Source organism: Lolium rigidum, chromosome 6 (genome assembly GCF_022539505.1).
Source record: "Lolium rigidum isolate FL_2022 chromosome 6, APGP_CSIRO_Lrig_0.1, whole genome shotgun sequence".
Lineage (NCBI taxonomy): Eukaryota > Viridiplantae > Streptophyta > Magnoliopsida > Poales > Poaceae > Lolium > Lolium rigidum.
In genome coordinates, this window is record NC_061513.1 from 111483586 (window position 1) to 111503103 (window position 19518).

Genomic DNA, 19518 nt, shown 5'->3' on the forward strand with positions numbered 1-19518 from the left:
GAGATGGAATACGGGCTCTGCTAGAGATGGAATAGCTAGAGATGCTCTAACGGGTTACTCCGCACAGGCAACTTCTTCCACTTCAGGTGCTATCTCATTAGCTGGGTAACGGGACAAAAACGATGTAAAGCACAATCCCTTTTTTTGTCTAAGTGGAGAGAATCACGATTGGATCTTGACATCCTGTGATGTGCACTAAATTCACGCAAAGTCGTATAGTAGAGGTAAATCCAAAATCACTATGGCCCTCTAGATCAGCTGCCCCGTGCCACAGGTTAACCAAAATCAAGAAACACTACGAGCATTGCTGACACAGACCCACTGTGGTTTACGTTGGCAATCACCGAAGCGTGCCTCGCAGGGCTACCAAGTGTGCTGCAACTAGATAACCAACACACCAGTGTACTAAAAGCTAGAAATGCTGAAATTTACCAATCGTAACACACTAGCATACAAAAAGATACCAAAATTCACCAACTTTTAAGCTACAAATCAAGGCATAAGATGGACGGGATGCCTAGTCAGTAGTCACGAACCATAATAACTCCACGGTTATTATTATTGAGAACTTTACCCTTGTACTAATCCAGTGCAAAATTAGTTTTTTTTCCTTTCAGTTGCATGTGATACATGATTTAACCGCAGATGGCACCAGGAGTTAACAACACTTAACAACTGGACCGAACTTCCTATATACTCCCTCTTGGGCTGTCATCCGTTTGAGCCTAAGGCCATTGTCCTAGTGGGATCAATCCAACTACTAATGCCAGCATACTTCCCAGTTCCCACAACTATCAGGTGAATAGCAAGGTATATATGGACACTTCACAACTGCAAGCAAATATCTCTACAGGAGCAAATTGTGAGACTAAGGTTGGTATTCAGTGTAGTGTTTGAACTTCACCTCAGCATTTATATGCTGGACTTCCTTCCGTTTCATTTACATTACCCATGTTCCTCCTGGATGATGCATCTTCTTCCCCACAGTATTCCCGCATCAATGCTGCCAGAACACAAAGCACTGGGTTACAAATAACCAATGGAAGGTCATGACGGGAAGCTTTATATTGGCAGCATATGGAAATGCTTTACTTAAATTGCTAACAAAAATGAACTGCCCATAAAGGGTAATTCTCAAGGTACTGCATGCACAAAATTTACCAGGAGCCCTGCATCCTTTTGAAGGACTATCAAAAACACTGAATAGATGCACATGCTGTACAGAAGAACAAATAACCTAGTACCTCCATCCCAATGAATAAGGCTTTTTTTTTAAAGTCAAACTATGTAAAGCTTGACCAAGTTTTTAGAATAAATTATTAACATGTACTACCTCCGCTCGGATTAAATTGACGCATGCTGTACAGACAAAGTAGCTTATGTACGTGTATCTCACGCGTCGATTAAATACGGACAGAGGTAGTACTATACGAAATCAATATCATTAGATATACCACAAAATGTATTTTCATATGATATCTCTATAATATTATAGTTGTTAATAGTTTTTTTCTAAAAGTTTGGTCAAAGCTTACTTAGTTTGACTTTTTTTAAAGGAGCCTTATTCATTGGAACGGAGGGAGTATCTTTTAAGCATTCTTTAGGAATACACCCACCAGTAACCACTTGTGCTGGTAACTTTGTTTCTTAGCAGTAGGAGAGACCACAGTAAAGATAACACTAACAATTAAAACGATGATTTTCCGTCCTACATAAGAAGATGGAGTAATTATCTGACAATGGTGCACGCAATGCAAGGCACGTTTAAATGTTGTACAACATGGTCAAGTAAGCAATTTGAAACCCAAAACTCTACTGAATAACATAATGCTATAATGTACTACTGCTAAAATGTTATACTAAACTAATAGATACAAAAGTATTGCATAACATTTGCTAGCCTTGACAAGTTATATGTGGCAAAAAAAATCATGTATCTAACTTTTGTTTGCTCAATGGAAAAATAATAGACTTCTAGGATCTGTAAGCAACCCAGATCCAAATCTTAAAAGTAGATCAACATTTCTGCTGCTGTCTTTCGCAAGAAGATTGTACTCTCCTACTGTGCATATATATTAAAAAGTAAAACAAGAACAAGATAATAGGATCAGAAATCCAAAGAGTTCAAAAACAAAGAACAACTACAAGAAAATAATAGAGAAAGTTGAACTGAAAAGAGCTCGGACCAGGAGCTATGCAAAGAGCACAAAGATTCACAATTTTGCTGAAAAACAGAAACTGATATAAGATTTCCCCCTTATCTTCATGAAGAAAGAACAGCTATGCTAAAGTAGAAACTGACAAACGAAAGAGTGTTAACCTACCGTATCGATGGCGCTAATTTCCTCAAATAAGTGCTTCTTGGATCTCAGGCTATTGGCGAATTTCTGAAGAGCGGACATGTTCTTCTGGTGAAGGAATCACAGGTTTAACATCCATGCTTGTGAATATATACAGTAGTAACATGTGAATTGGTTAGCAGTAGAAAGGATATTTTCTCCTCAAACATTGGGTGGTTTAGCATCAGCAGCATATTGTTGTTAACAATAGCCCGAACTGATAGTTCTTTAGCTTCTGTGTGTTTCCTTTTCAGCAAAATGCACATCTGCACGATAAGACAATAAAATGTGAATATTTCAACTAAAGTAAAAAAGCCAGCTGCTTCAAAGGGTAAAGTTAGTGCTTGTGCACCATCAAGAAGGAAACAGATACCCATTTTAGTCACTTAGTAAGGTCTCATATTATTCATTTATCTTCATGAAATTGCAACATTACTGATGCTGGATTGGAAGATGCATCTGCGCCTTTTGTAAGTTATAACATCTAGAAAATTGTCACTCTCCATATTTGTCACATGATTAAAAGCACAGCAGTAGTTTTACTAATTACTAAATATAAAAGTTAGAATACTAGTGAAGTACAGCAAGATGTGATAAATTTGAGAAACTTCTGTTTTTTTTTCAAAGTCCAGCTGTAAAGCTCTAAAGCTAGATAAATTTAAAAGGTGGAGCGGGTAAGCCTCATAAACAAACTCAAATTGAGAACTTCTGCTGCTAGTTTGCAGTTTGCATTCTAGTAAGAGATTTAGAAAAGGGTAATACGGCATTGGCAGATTTACTCACATCTTCAAGCTCCTTTCTACAAGCCTCAGCTTTGTCTACATTTCCATCATCTTCTAACAGAGCAGGCACCTCTAGGTCTGAAATGTCCCCCATCTCACATGGTGTTGTTGAAGAAACCACATTATCCATACGAGTTTTCGGAGTTCCACTTAGAATCTAAGCAGTGAAATCAAGAAAAGTAAGGATACATGAACAGCTGCATACTACTTCCAGTTCCAAACGTAGGTCGCTTAAGATTTTCTTATATCTACAATTTTCGTCTTGTAGAGTTGCTACTCTATGGTTTATAGTTATGGAAACTAGTAGCCCCAAGCGTCTTGCTCAATGTAAAAAGACGAGACTTGATTCTTATACCCCCTCCGATCCATATTAGTTGATGCTAAAATGGATGTATCTACAACTAAAATGTGTCTAGATACATCTATATTAGCATCAAGTAATATGAATCGGAGGGGGTACTATTTACTGGCATATAGCCATATAGGTGTAAAAATATAATAATGTGACGGAAGAATTTCATGATTATATGCTGATATTGTTTTTCCTTCTGATCAAGAAACTTAATAATCACTAATAATTGATTTTAAGAATGTTTGACCATGTAGCACGACAGCCTTTGGAACTGGTACTAATAGAGCAAATATACATATCAATCTCAGAAATATTCAAGGCACTTACTATTTTATTCCTCGGCTCTGGAACAGTTTGTGGTGATTTTCTACACAATAAATTCAAATATGTTACTTTCAATAAGAAGTGTAGTCTTAAGATATAATAAATCTGTTAAATGCAATCCATCGAACAACCTCACAGCTGGAGATCTCATGATGCGCTTAAGCACAGCAGGGGCTTTTGCATCTGGAATTGATTCCTGAGAAGGGAGGTTTACAGCATGAACAGAAGTACACAAAATTAAAGCAGTTTTTTTTACTACAGAACACAGATAAGAAACAACAAAACTATTTGTGTTCTTTTCATTGTAGTTTAGAAATTTATTAGAGAAAAAAATCTCCAAGTCCAAATAAGTTGAAATCCCACAAAAAAATGAAGTTTAAGCTTCAAGACCGACCATGATTAACTAGCACTCTGGCTCTCGAAATATAATCACACATTCATTATACAGTGCAAATTTAAATTATGCATATCTAGCTTAAAGAATGGCACACACTTAAACTTAGGTTGATAATATGATCTACTAGTAGGTATCCTCTGTAGTTGCATGACAGATTTCTTAGCTATGACAAAGGATCTAAATAATAGAAATTGAGTTTGGTGTATAAACTGATGATACAGAAATTTCCACACCATTATATTATTTCACACTTGTTCGCAGGTGAAATTATCTGTTTTTTCTTGCATCATGTAATCAACGAGTACAAACACAATATGCAAATAACCAGTGTAAAAAATAGTATGGAATTGGTTTGTGTGTATCTTCAACAGAGGCTGTGTTGGGTTTATATATTGATGTCAATGTCAGCTGTACAAGGGTTCGTGACTTGCAGTCCAAGATGGAGAATCCTAATTCAGCACATTATATGCTTAAACAAAGTGCAGGAATAAAAAAATGCAAATCTGCAACTGGAGAAAAAATGTATCCCTTTACAATGGAATGAATCACATCCCTCATAGGAAGGCATTCGGATAAATCAAGGAAGGAAACAAGCTTTAGCATAAAAGAAAATTTGTTTAAGGATATAAAACTGTGCAGAACAAAAATAGAACCTCATGCATGTTTTGCCTCATGGACGGGCTACGAGATGCAGGTTTTCCTTCAACGAAGGAGTTTGGGATCTTGGATGTTAGTACAGGGGAGCCCCTACTCCCACTGACTTGTACCGAATCTTTCTCCACAAGCAAGCCAGACATTGGATTTCTAGATATAGTACCTACTTTTAAAACTCTACATTCAGAAAAATAGTATCAGCCCCCTTCCATGTAATTTTTCTAGAACAAAAAAGTAGAGATATTTATACCTTGATCCAGCGAGTTGAGAAGTTGGTCTTTTACTGTCTTTGGAAAGGGTGTCTTGTATTATATCAGAGGGTTTGCTACTTTTTAGGAGTACCTGACTTGTTACATTGTTATGCTCCGTTCTATGTGCTGTACTGCTTGGAGCATTCAATGAGGACGAGTTGCCAGCACTATGTGACTCAACTCTGAAAAATATGCATCTGTATTTATTAGAATGCACAAGGTCTTACAACAACAACAAAATAGAACATAGGTCTTACAACAAGATTTTTCTAGAACAAAAAAGTAGAGATATTTATACCTTGATCCAGCGAGTTGAGAAGTTGGTCTTTTACTGTCTTTGGAAAGGGTGTCTGGTATTATATCAGAGGGTTTGCTACTTTTTAGGAGTACCTGACTTGTTACATTGTTATGCTCCGTTCTATGTGCTGTACTGCTTGGAGCATTCAATGAGGACGAGTTGCCAGCGCTATGTGGCTCAACTCTGAAAAATATGCATCTGTATTTATTAGAATGCACAAGGTCTTACAACAACAACAAAATAGAACATAGGTCTTACAACAAGATTTGTAGAATATCTTATAAGTAATAAGAGAAGTGGATAAGTCCAGAAATAGATGGATATAACTACAAGCTTATGATGACGGTGTCACAGAGAACTTGAAATACCAGTTGAGAACTGACAAAAGTTGTGCTGAGGATGGTCAAACACAAGTAGACCAAATTTAAGTGTTATGCCATGTAGGGTTGCAAGGAAGTACATCCAAAGTACAGTTGTTAGTTACAGCTCGAGTACAATTGGAATCCTGGTCCACGAGGATCAAGGATCATGCTCACTACAGTAAGCGACTTCTTAATACTAATTGTTACCTCAAAAACTATACTACTGTATGATTCTTAATTAAAAATACAGTACAGTAACATATGGAATTTATTTGCTAGCAATGATGTGGAAAGTCGAGAATGATACATTGTTGCACACAGAGCATTCTGCCACAGTGGAGACTCCAAGAAAAATGCATGTGATGCATGTGTATTTGTCAATGCATCGATTCCACCAAAGCCACCACACTTATGAAAGATAAGTTAAACTATTACAGGATGTTACACTTTATATGTATAAGAACATTCAAGTATTCAGTAAGCCGTAGCTCCACATTATCTTGAGCAAAATTTATTACAAGAAACAAGATCAATAGCACTGAGCCTTCAGACTGGTTTTCGGTCAGTTCAATGTTAGGTGAGTTTATACAAGGTGGAGCCAAAATATATCTTATGGAACTATGCCACCTAGGTCAACATCATAATATGAAGAAATAAAGCAGAATTTTGCATACCCAAGTAATCATTTGCAGAATAATATTTCAACCCAAGCAGATTGTTGTATGATTTGAAGGTTGATAATGATAATTTCTTACCCGTTTTTAGCATTCAAGGAGGTGGTCGACAACCCTTGTAATCCAGGCTTGCAGTATGGTTTTGCCGATGTGATTTTAAGTTTTTCAGGTTGTGCATGCTTCTGTTCCCTGCATTTAAAAAAGCGTTAATTACAACATTATTTCATAGCATTTTTATAAGTGCATGCTAGCCTGCCATTCTATCTACTACCTTTTCAAGTCCGTAGTATGTGTATTTGTCTTTTTTATCACGTTATTGGCACCACTTAGTTGATTTAAGGTGGTTTCTGAAGTTAATTGGGGAGGCCTGCTTGCTTTCGTATTTGCAGATTTTGACAGAAGAGAAAAGGTTCCTGCTTCATTCACCAATGCAGGTTTGACATTTCTGATTTCCCTGCATGAAACGTATTAGAATACTTTCAACTGATAACTGACAAGAAATTGACACACAAGACTGCAACACAACTAAGCACACAAACAAGTAAAAGCTCCATTGTCACAAATATTCTATATTATATTCCCTCCCACTACAGAACCAAAATGCCCCTGTTAAAAAATGTAAACCAATATATGATATCCAGCATAACCATGGGCCATGGTGCATTTTCCTTCTGTAAATAATACATGTGCAATGCACTTAATCCTATATTTATGATTACTTATTCAAGATATGATGTTTCTTGTGAGATAAACAGCAGCACTAGATGGATGTTATATTTTGCTGAGAAAGAAATTTATGTCCAAAACAAACCTCTGCGTTGTCGAAGAGAGATTCTTTGGACCTGAAGTCCCTTTCTCAACATTATTTGTCCCGGATGATGTCTTCCTTACAGGCTTCATTAAAGTGCCCCCGAAAGATTGGCTACCATGACTTCCTTCATTGAGAGATCTACTTTCCTCCACAGCCTCATTCTGGTTGTTTTGAGAATCCGATTGACCCATTGGTCTTCTAGAGATGTAGCGATTCTCAGTGCTGGTGTTTCTGGATTGTGAACTAACTTCTTGCTCACTGTTACTATTCTCCCTCGATATATTATGTTTACTCAGGTCCACCGCAGGATCTTCCTTACTTTTCTCAGGAGCTGATATGGCTTTTAAATGTGTTGGATCTTCAGCAGATACAGCACTGCAAGGGAAACTATGAGAAGAACTGTTAACAACTGGTTTTGTTGGGTGTGCCTCATTAGAGTGGTCTCCAAGCATATCATTTGACACCATGTCTACTTTAAGCTGTTCCACTCTTTCAGGATTGATGCTGAAAAAATGATGCATTTAGTTAGATGACTAGGCAGCATCAATATTTGACTTCAGAATACTGGCATTCGTTACATTCTCCTACCTTGTGAAATGAGTAGGCTTCAAAGTACAAGCATCATGTGTTTGTGTTTGTTCCTTACTCTTACTATCTTCGGGAACATCAGTGCCCTTGTCTGAAATACCTCTTTGTGGATCTTTATTACCCTCTGAAGAGATGGGGTTGGTTTTTTCTGTAGTTCTACTTGTAACATTCTCCTCAGAGCCCAACTTCGTGTCAAGATTGAACTTGCCCAGACTTTAAGGAAACAAAATAAAAAAAATAAAAAAATTAATTGCATGAAGTTTATGTGGAGCATAATTACCAGACTTTACCAGACAGTGTAACTTACTCATTGAAATCAAAGGAAAAGAAGTCCTTTTCAGTATCTTTCTTCCCTTCAGAAAGATCATTGCCATTTGAACTGCTGTGTTTTGATTTTTTCTTGAGGGGACTAGAGAAATCAAGATCAGACATGCCCATTTTAAATGATGATATTTTGTCAAATGCTCCATCAATTCCAAAATCATCGCTAGACAAAGAAAGAGGTTGTCAGCACCATAATAAACAGTGCATAGTAAATAATTCACTTGTTTGCATTAAATATCCAGGCCTAACACTCACAAATTGTCGAAGCTAAACTTCTTGCTACTTTTCGGAGCTGACTCGACATCAAAGTCAATTGTGTCTTTTCCTGATTTTGGTACCTTCCAGGACGAAAGAAAATCATTGCCAAAGTCTTCATCTGCCAACAAATATCATGAATACACCAGGTTAAACTGGTACAGTTGTAAGAAGAAATTTTCTAAATCTGCGGCACAGATTTAAAGACACAGTTCATGTATCATGGATTTAATGTCTTGCAGGTAAGCAGGAGGCAATTACAATGGACATAAATTATACAGTATCAATCAGAAATATTCATTTTACCAGTATCAGATAAGTTTGACTACAGTGCAGCATAAACAAGGGAGCATGGTGCATGACCTACTATCATATCAATAACAAATACATACCAAGGGATGAACTTGCATTTTTAGCATTCGCGTTAGAGGCAGCTCTTTTTCGTGATTCGTCCATAATGCCTGCAAACGTGGACTACACGCAGAAGGAGAACAGAAATATATTAGGAAGCACCGAAGACACAGAGCGGAAGAGAAACCATGCATGCCAACAATATTGATATTCTGAATCACTATATACGGGAAACATCTAAATATATGCGTAAATTTTGTTGATATGATAATGATACTAGCGTCATAATTGGAATAGGTCAATTCATATATATTTCCCACCACTATGCTTAACAGGAAACAAAGCACATGCGAAATATGCAGCATGTGAAGTCCTGGGAAAATAGAAGTAAAAAAACAAGAAAGGGTCTATTGACTGAATATCAAAATTTTAATGAACCCTAGCTCTCTCTGGGATAATACCTCAGTTCAGGTAACATTACCTAGATTTAAGCAGTAAAAACTAGATGCACATGTTTCCAGGCACAACAAGCAACCTCACCAGGCACTAAGCAGAGAACTTAGTGGGTAGGAGCAGATCAAAGATCTAGAGAGCAGTAAGGATGGAAAACATGGCAACCAGACATAGGCACACACACTCAGCAGCAACAAATAATCTGAGATTTGTGCAATTCTGAGTACAGCACTTATTTGTAGAAAGTTATCATGGATTGAATCATTGACAAATAAATCTAATGGGCCATAAGAGCACACGCTTAAACTAACTATAACTCAGCTGAAAACAATCTTGACTTGCAGTCTCATACTAGATGTAACTATAACCAAACTGTTTGAAAGTTTCAACTGGCAATAATGATAACAGCGAAGTGTGGAGATAACTTTGAAAGTGAAAACACAGATTTTCATCAACAGGGGAATTAACATTCCTGGAGACAAAGTTTTGAAGAAGTGAAGCTCTATTTGAGATTTTGGCAATACGCAATCAAATGGAGTCTGGCAAAGCAAGTCTGGACAGGATCATAGTTTGATAGCAGGCTACACGGTACAACACTACAGAACTGAGAATACCTAAGGCATCATTTTAACCATGAGATATATCTACAAAACTGAGAGTAGTATTGATGGCCCCTCCTTCGGAAGAGGATTTGAAGACCTGGAGCACTCAAATACCCATCGGATGTTACTCCGGCAACTGCAGTAATATATTTTCTACGCAAGGGAATCAGGCATTTACAAAGTGAACTAGGTGGCCAGATACTGACGTTACATTAACTGAACATGGAGGTCGCAACACTTATGCTAAGAAATTTGTATTCCAAACAAGTTTGCTCGCTCAATCAAAACAGCAAACAGCTTCCCCGTAATAGCAACGGAAAGGGATAATAGCAACGGAAAGGGATGTAGAAAAACAGCATTCCTTTCCTCCAGTGGCATATTCTGAATCACTTTATACAGGAAACATCTAAATATATTTGTAAATTTTGTTGATATGATAATTATACTAGTGTCATAATTGGAATAGGTCAATTCATATATATTTCCCACCACTGTACTTAACAGGAAACAAAGCACGTGTGAAATATGCAGCATGTAATGTCCGGGGAAAATAGAAGTAAAAAAACAAGAAAGGGCCTATTGACTGAATATCAAAATCTTAATGAACCCTAGCTCTCTCTGGGATAATACCTCAGTTCAGGTAACATTACCTAGATTTAAGCAGTAAAAACTAGATGCTCATGTTTCCAAGCACAACAAGCAACCTCACCAAGCACTCAAGCAGAGAATTTAATGGGTAGGAGCAGATCAAAGATTTAGATAACAGTAAGGATGGAAAACATGGCAATCAGACATAGGCACACACACTCGGCAGCAACAAATAATATCTGAGATTTGTGCAATTCTAAGTACATCACTTATTTGTAGAAAGTTATCATGGATTGAATGATTGACAAATAAATCTAATGGGCCATAAGAGCACACGCTCAAACTAACTATAACTCAGCTGAAAACAATCTTGACTTGCAGTCTCATACTAGATGTAACTATAACCAAACTGTTTGAAAGTTTCAACTAGCAATAATGATAACAGCAAAGTGGAAGATAACTTTGACAGTGAAAACACAGGTTTTCATCGACAGGGGGAATTAGCATTCCTGGAGACAAGGTTTCGAAGAAGTTCTATATTTGAGATTTCGACAACACGCAATCAAATGGAGTCTGGAAAAGCAAACATGATCATAGTTTGAAAGCAGGCTACACGGACATACTACAGAATCCAGAATACCCAAGGCATCATTTTAACCATGAGATACCTCTACAAAACTGAGAGTAGTATTGATGGTCCCTCCTTCGGAAGAGGATTTAAAGACCTGGAGCACTCAGATGTTACTCTGGCAACTGCAGTAATATATTTTCTACGCAAGGGAATCAGACATTTACAAAGTGAACTAGGTGGCCAGATACTGTCGTTACATTAACTGAACATGGAGGTCGCAACACTAATGCTGAGAATTTATATTCCAAACAAGTTTGCTCGCTCGCTCAATCAAAACATCAAACAGCTTCCCGATAATAGCAACGGAAAGGGATGTAGAAAAACAGCATTCCTTTCCTCCAGTGGCATATTCAGCTGCTCATAAGAGTATCCCACTCAAATAAGATCGTGAAAGCTACTGGAATTAATGCGTAAGCCAGCAGCTAATGGAACCGAGAAAATCGACAACAATTCTGTCGCAGATTGCTAGGTGCGGCATGGTACACCGTACTTAAAACAACGAAGACATTCGATCATGCAGCGGCGCTCGCGCGCGCACACACGGAACGGGTAGCGTGGAGGCCTTCCTGGATCCTGCGCTAAACTTCCGAAATTCGGCACAAAAAAAATACGGAGCACTCCGCTTACGATGAGAAACTGCCCTAGAATGCCAACGGAAGCGCCAACCAGGGGAGGATCTAGAAGGTGTACCTACCGGGTGCGCACCGCAGCGAACCCCAAATTTCCGGGGGTCGGCGAGGGTTTAACGAATTAGTGGATGACGAAATGCTCGTACCTCGGGCCGAATTTGCGGACGGGGTTGATGCGGCAGTGACGCGAATGGGGTGGAACGGGAACGGCGGCGGAGGCGACGCGCGTGGGAGGCGGCGGATGGATTGGGCGGCGATGCGTTGGCGGCGGCGGCAAGCTATGGCACGGCGGCGCCTCGAGGGCGGGAGATAGTGCGCACTGGGTCGGGTTTGGGTAGGTCAGGACCGACCCAGGGACAGGAGGAGGAGGGAGAGGAAATGAAGGTATGGTACGGTGCGGGACGGGAAGGTGGCGAGGAAACCGTGGAGGCGAGCTGATTTTTGAGGATTTTGAATTTTCAAGGACTGCACGGAGACCGAGAGCGGATATTCACCTGTGTTTTCTGGGGAAATATTTTTTTCTTGACCCTGTCCTTTTTTTTCTACGAAAAGGTAAGAGTTTGTAATTTGTGTGAGTTGTACATACGTCATGTTTAGATGAAATTTGTAAATATTTGGGTTCTAGAGCATAGTGATTTGTTTAGATGAAATTTGTAAATATTTGGGAGTATGTGGGAAGGATTGTAAGAGCATCTCCTTCGGCGCCCCCAAATAGGGGCCGGCACTTCCGTATGGTAGGCGTCGGCACTGCATCCTCTATTTAGGGGAGCTGTTCCCACATCGGCGGCGCCCCCAAACCGGCGGCCCCGATAGGAGTTTTTTTACACAAAGTAAATATGTATACTTCTCATTTTAATGTCATTCAGGATCAGGAAATGAATAATATTTTAGGGTAAATTCGAGTAAAACATTATTCACTCCTCGACCCCAGATGACATGTGAAACTTGTTTATCTCTAGCCTACTACCTACTGGCCACCCGGCTCTGTGGAGGTGGACGATCGCCCATAAATCTCTCCGATGCTCTCTACCTTGCTCTCTCCGATGCTCCTCCGTCATCGATCCCCCACTGCTCTCTCCGCCACGAACGTCAAGTAGGCGGGTCTATCTGCGGCCACCGCCTCCTGACGCAGCTACTACTCCAGCTCCTCTCGCCGCCGATGGTGATCCAACTCCTGCCTCTGTAGCCGGAGATGCATCTCCGCCAAACGCCACCGCTCGTATACTTCATCCTGACGATGTGTCTCCTCCCGCATCAACCACCGCAGCGCAAGCTCCTTCCGCCCTGCTCCTGGCGCGCCTCCCACCGGCGATGCCGCTCCGCCTCCCGCCACCGCCGCGCCTCCTCGCGCTCCCGCCGCTCCACCTCCTGGTCCTGCCGCTAGCGCCGCCTCCTCCCACGCCTCGTACTCTGCGAGCTGCGGGTCCGCCTCCACGACTTCTATGGTCGCCTCTAGCGCCGCCTCCTCCAACAAATCGAACATTGTGCTATTTTCTAGGGGTTTTGCACCAATGAGGCGGGGGAGGAGGGATAATATAGACCGGCGGCAAGGCGGGAAACCTCCCGCGCGGCGTCGTGGCGGGAGAGTTTCTAGCCCGGCATCGTGGCGGTAAAATATCCCGCGCGGCGCCCTAGGTCATCCCACACCCAAAATTTTCCGCCTCGTGAGGCGTCGGCGCGCCCGATTCGCGCCCTTCGCTAAGGAGCCGGCATGGGGTTGCCGGCGCTTCTATTGGGCTCGGAAAAGCGTCGACGCTATTTGGAACGCGCTGGTGTGAGCCCATTTTCGTTCCTGAACCCCAAAACGATATCGGAACCGCTATGAGGCGTGCCGGTGGAGATGCTCTAACGAGCCGGCTCGTGAGCTAGCTGCGTTAGGGTTCAGGGAGTACATTCTCTATGGCAGGGTAGCGCTTCTTGTTGTATTTACTTCAACTAACTAGCTTGTTATATCAAATTCAACTGCCAAATGCTCTTCAAATTCTTCTGATAATTTTTCTTTTCTTTTAGCCAACTTTTATTATCACCAGTATAACCACGACTCCTCGAGGTATTTAGTTAAGTACTTTAGTGTTAAGGTAACAGATATTTTGTCAAAGTCTACAGCCTTCTGACAAGATTCAAGAATCCAAGATAGTGAACGTTGTAGTTCAAGAGCATCTCCAGCCATGTCCCCGGAAAAATCTCCATTTCCTTTTTTTCACCTGGATGGACGAAAACGGTCCAGTCACGCTCCCAGCTTCTCGTGTTCGTCCGGATTTAGACCTAAATCCGTCTGGACTCCCCAGACCATCCTCGGTTTGCCGGGGGCTCCGGATGGAGCAAATTCCGCGCTCTGACCCGCATGTCAGTGAAGGCTTGGGCGAGGCTCGGCTGGGAAAACCCTCCTCCCAGTGCAAAAAAAATTCATCCGGATTAGGTTCATCCGGACTGAAATTTGGCCCCAGGGAGCTCCAACGAGTGGAGATGCTCTGAGCACACAATCCGGCTCAAGGATCAAATAGATGCTGAACCATGTCATGGTTTTGAAAGATATTTCCACTTACCTGGAACCATGTCATGATAATAATAGGAAACCCAACGATAGAGGAACCATAAATGAAGCACAGGTTAACATGCAAACAAAAGTGATGATAACATCAAAATTAGGCCCTGCTTTTCAGGACTGAACTTCAGCTCATATCTAGGACAAGATGGGGAACAATCCCAGGCTCATTGGACCAAGGTTTTCTGTCCCAAATCCTGATGTAATCAACAACAGTTATAGGCCACGAAAAGCAAGCATCACGCTCAGATGTTAACCACCACCACACAAAAGTTGTTTCAGGAACCAATGCTGGTCTGTCCAACCAATTACGAATCATTTCGGTTGCGCTTTGTCACGGTAAGAAACTTAGCTGCCTGAGATACTACTAATCTTTTGTTATGCACAATAACTCTGTCCTAGCCTGTATAAACACACATGAACATTGCCTTGCACGACCTCGCAGTTTGAATGGATAAAGGAACTGTTTCCCCAGATCTGCGGCAGGTCACGGACAGCAGTTGATCACTGGAACTGTGGTCCATAGCACCGAACCTTGCGCCCGCTCTGAGGCCGGCATTGGCCGTTGTTGTCAGCAAAGATCGCATTGATGAACGGAGTCTTCAGGGGACGTCGGCCAGTCATCACCCACTGACCCCTGTTTCATTTCTAGTCTGATTATACCGTTCCTGCATACAAAAATCAGAAGCACCAGCAGCACAATAATACTCTCTCCATTCAAAGGTTGGGATGTCAGAAAAAGTTTCAATAGTAGTCCATCCTTTCACCGAGCACGCTATACTGAAGAAAAAGTTTCAAGTTACATGGCATTGAACATTTTCCGGCATATGCAGACCTTGCAATCGCAGAGAGCTTTATCGGCATAGACCGACCTTGCAATCGGCAAAAGCATGCATATATAGAACAGAAATATTACTGGGAGTTTTCAAAACTGCATCCCTTGGTTTTGATTTGGAAATTGCTGGTTGCCCATTTTGTGAAAGCCTCTACGGGGTGGACCTCATTTGAACATTTGAACAACTAAACTAAGGTTAACAAAAATTAGGTAGTTAGTTCACTACTGATAAGCAGAAGCTAATGTAAGATCTATTATACGTGACTATAGAACAAATATAGGTCCCCTGCAGCCTGTAGCTGACCATTAGTCTATCTAATTTACGACCGAGATGATGAGAAATATAATGTATGCGCATCAAGATAATTTCTCAAACGAAAGACAAAAATGCATATAATCCACATATGCATAACAAAAAGAAAACAGTAGATTGACCATTTGTTACGATTTTTTAGTTTTCTAGAGCAACCCAATCCAACCATTCCATGTCGAATTCAGCAAGGTAACAAAGGAGAGGAGATGCAAAGAGAAACGAGATAGAAGACGAAGTGTAGGGTTCGCGCATAGATGCTAGCAAAAGAAAATTAATAATTCCTCCAAACTCCAAAGCAAAAGTATAGTATATGATGCCTTCTTGCCTAGCAAAAAATCGAATAACATTCTATCTGCAAACTTCCAAACCAGTCACAACCAAATAAAATTTAGCTCATAATGATGTTTAAAAGTACAGGTGTTATGACATCTCTCACCTTTGTTTTGAATGGACAATGGTGCAAATGTACATGAGATGGAAAGGACAAGACGGAGTGTTCAGTTGAAAAATCAAAACGCATACAGGAGCCCAAACATGGGCCTCCATACTGCAGACAACAGCATCACAAACCAATTCAAGTGGCCAACTAATCCAGAGATATGCAAATTTGAAGTATCTACGGCTTACCACATTGTAAAAATGTTGCAACCAAATAAAATCGAGGTCACGCTCACACAACAAACATGTCCTGCCAAAGGAAATCATGGAGGAAACATTGAAGGTTTAACTTTTTTGGTAATATTCACTTCAACTGAATCAGATATAAGAATAATTCATTCTTCAATGAAAACTGGCAAACAGCGGCCTCTTCATCATAATTAAGAACATCATCACATGAAATCCCAACCACTCGTAACTCACAATAATTGGTGCTTTAGAACTACACAGTCACCATACATGGAGCTTAGGTTGATGGGCAGCAATCACCTCAAAGGGCATGTTTTCCTTAAAATGAGCAGTATTCAACTGTCAAGATGAATCAGTTTCCCTCGTTTGACCAATTTACAGTAAGTAGAATGTTGGCAAGTTCAAAGGCCAAGGAAAATGCATTGATGAGACATGGTATTTGCTAAATTATATAGCACTGCAATACTGCATGTTGAAGTATAAAGACTGGCAGCATCGCAGGTTCACGTACTTTGTTTTTCCAATAACCTGAACTATTCCGCTCGTTATTCACAGCTTTTCAGTCAGAACTATAGATAAAAATAGCAAATTCAATTAAGGAGAATGCTTTTGTCTTTTGGAGTTGTTCTTAATCAATATTAGAGGCTGACAAGGACTGGAACAATTAAGCAGAGCTCCGCTGTGGCATTGCAGTGAATCAGTAAATGGAACAAATTAATCCTGAATCTGATTTCTATCAAAATGTACCCTAGTTGCAATATAATTACTCACAAAGAAATATAAGAGATATAGACATCTTTGATTTTAACTGAGAGATCCATGGCTTTATAGTGAGGTTTCAACATATTGATTAAAAAATAATGATGCAACTGAGGTTTCAATACTTCTGTATATTCCATGTAACTACAGCTAGAACATGTCAAGATGGATCTGAGTAACTGTATCTATCATCCACTGAACATACACCTGCCATGGTACAACAAGATAATAAATTAATGCTAAAGTCATGGCACAGAGCACAAACTTCTAACAGGAAGAGACATACATACCAGGTCAACATGGTGAAGATTATGATGGACACCATGATCTTCCCATTTTGATCTTTACAACCTCTGAAGTTGTGGCGATTCCAAAAGCCATGAGCCCATGACAACTAACCATAACATACAATGCAGAGCAAAAACAAATTAATGACCTTCAACCTCGTCAGATAAAAAACTAAGTGGCTTTCTAACAAAATTTGGCACCATAATTCCCCATGTACGCTCATTAGGTGTTATCCCATCAGCCACTGCTCTGTTCAGAAGCATATTAGCATCATCAAGGAATCTCGCCTTGCAGTGCCAACTAATGAGGATATTATATGTAATAATATCGGCACACACATCTTCACTGTGTAACTTCTCTAGGAGATTCAGGGCAGCACGCATCCATCCCATTTTGCATAACCCATTTATGAGTGTGTTGTACGTGACAATGTCAGGAGCAAGGCCTTGGTTTAACATCTCCTTTGAGAGCTCTAGTGCATCACGCACTCTTCTATTCTTACAGAGCTCACTAACCAAGAGGTTGTACGTAACATTATTTGGCTTAATTCCGTTTTCTGTCATTTCCGTCAGCAACGCCATGCTCCGATCAACATTCCCATCTCTGCACAGGGCTTTTATGAGGCCATTGTAAGTAACAACATCAAGTGAGCAGCCATGAAGTACCATATCATTAGCTAGGTTTATGGCATCCTTCAAGCTTCCTCTGCGCAACAGTGCATGAATGAGTGTATTATAAGTTATTCCATTGGCCACAACACCCTCGTCAAGCAAATTTTCAAATAGATACTCAGCCTCTTCGATCTGGTCATTCCTGCAGAGATGATAAATTATTGTGTTATACGTGCAAATATCAGGCTTGTAACCTTTACACTTCATCTCTTGCATGAGTGTCCTCGCGTCATCCATCCTGCCTTCCTTACATACAGCATATATCATTCCATTGTATCCTTGCGAATTCATGCTCAAGCCCTTTGCCGACAGTACCTCCAGCATTGCTCTTATATCACCCCACATGCCTTTCCTGCAAAAGGAATGCAGCAAAATCGTGTAGGTCACCATGTTTGGAGCGCAACCCTTATCCTCCATCTCTCTAAGAACCCTCATGGCCGAACCAACCTCCCCACGCTTGCAGAGCCCATGTATCAATATACTAAAAGTGTGTGCATCCGGTGGGCAGCCTTTTGATCCCATTATCTCATACAGCTCTGTCGCCTCTGTTAGCTTCCCATCGGACAGACATCCCCCAATCACCGTGTTAAACAGCACAACATTCAACTCCGGCACCCTCCCAAGCATTGTGCGTGCCTCATCCACCTGCCTTGCTCGACACAGGCCCTGGAGAAGGAACCCGTACGTCATGGCGTTTGGCACGCATCCTCTTACCAGCATCCTGTCCACCAGCCTCGCTGCCTCGCGCAGACGCCCAAGCGTGCATAGCCCATGCACGATGTCATTGAAGGTTTCGGCATCGGCAGAGCAACCCATGAGGAACATCTCGTCGAGGAGCGTGGCAGCCTCGTTGACCCCACCCTGGGCACACAGCGCGTGGATGACCGTCTGGTAGAGCACTGTGTCAGGTATGCAACCGTGCCGCGCCATACTGCGGAGCATCACGAGCGCCTCGTCGGCACGTCCGAGGCGGCAGAGAGCGCGTGCAGCGATGCCGAAGGTGAAGGTGGTGGGCGGGACGCGGTCCCTGTGGACCATCCGGTGGTAGAGCCCGAGCACGTCGGTGTGGCAGTCGGCCCTGGCGAGCGCCGCGAGGACGGTGTTGTAGGAGCGGAAGGAGGGTGTGACGGCGAAGCGGCGGGGCAACTGGTCGAGCAGGTGGAGGGCGCGGCCGGGGGCCAAGGAGCGCAAGAGCGGGATGAGGAGGGACTCGCGGATTGGGGGGAGGTGGGAGGAGGGGATGGATTCGAGGAGGGAGAGCGCGCGCTCCGGGTCTGCGTCGGCGGCGGCGAGGAGGGGGCGGAGCGGGAGAGAGGAGACGGCGGGGTGGGAGGCGGCGTACCACTGCAGCAGGAGGAGGGAGGTGGACGGCGACAGCGGGAGCGCGAGGAGGCGGGCGAGGCGGCGCGGGGTGAGCGGGCGGCAGGAGAGCGTGGAGCGGAGGCGGGAGAGGTCGAATGGGGCGAGCAGCTCCGGCCACGACGTCGCGGCGGCGGACTGGAGCTTGGGTGGGGCTTCCACCATACTGCGTGGCGAGTACGTGATCACTTTCTCGTTTGCCCCATTTCGTGGGCTGTTTGGTGGGATTTTTTCTGAATTTTTAGACTTTATCTTCTACTAAGACATAAAAGCATTTAAATGCATAATTTTGGCTTTTGGCTGGTACACGATGGTATAAAGATAAAATGTTTTTATTCCTTATATGCTCCGGTGAGTATATTTCTACATCACAGATAAATTTGTTCTTTCAGAGTTCGAACATGAAAACACGTTTGAACGTATGAATATGCAGAATGCGTTTTGTTACTTATATTT

The 19518-nt window shown here is 41.8% G+C and overlaps 2 protein-coding genes across 2 annotated transcripts; both read right to left on the minus strand.

Moving 5' to 3' along the window:
• Positions 1-614: 614 nt before the first annotated feature.
• On the minus strand, positions 615-11861 carry LOC124663848 (uncharacterized protein At4g18490). Its single transcript, XM_047201499.1, has 16 exons — positions 11812-11861; positions 8804-8885; positions 8412-8532; positions 8140-8319; positions 7833-8045; positions 7245-7748; positions 6705-6887; positions 6515-6622; positions 5398-5580; positions 4848-5025; positions 3929-3993; positions 3801-3840; positions 3123-3278; positions 2495-2605; positions 2325-2402; positions 615-1021 (listed from the first exon to the last, which is right to left on the minus strand). Exons 2-16 carry the CDS (start codon positions 8865-8867, stop codon positions 998-1000), a joined length of 2208 nt encoding a protein of 735 aa, XP_047057455.1. The 5' UTR covers positions 8868-8885; positions 11812-11861; the 3' UTR covers positions 615-997.
• Positions 11862-16901: 5040 nt separating this feature from the next.
• On the minus strand, positions 16902-18652 carry LOC124666757 (pentatricopeptide repeat-containing protein At5g64320, mitochondrial-like). Its single transcript, XM_047204086.1, has 2 exons — positions 17035-18652; positions 16902-16951 (listed from the first exon to the last, which is right to left on the minus strand). The coding sequence occupies exon 1, from the start codon at positions 18643-18645 to the stop codon at positions 17173-17175; it is 1473 nt and encodes a 490-aa protein (XP_047060042.1). The 5' UTR covers positions 18646-18652; the 3' UTR covers positions 16902-16951; positions 17035-17172.
• Positions 18653-19518: the final 866 nt, after the last annotated feature.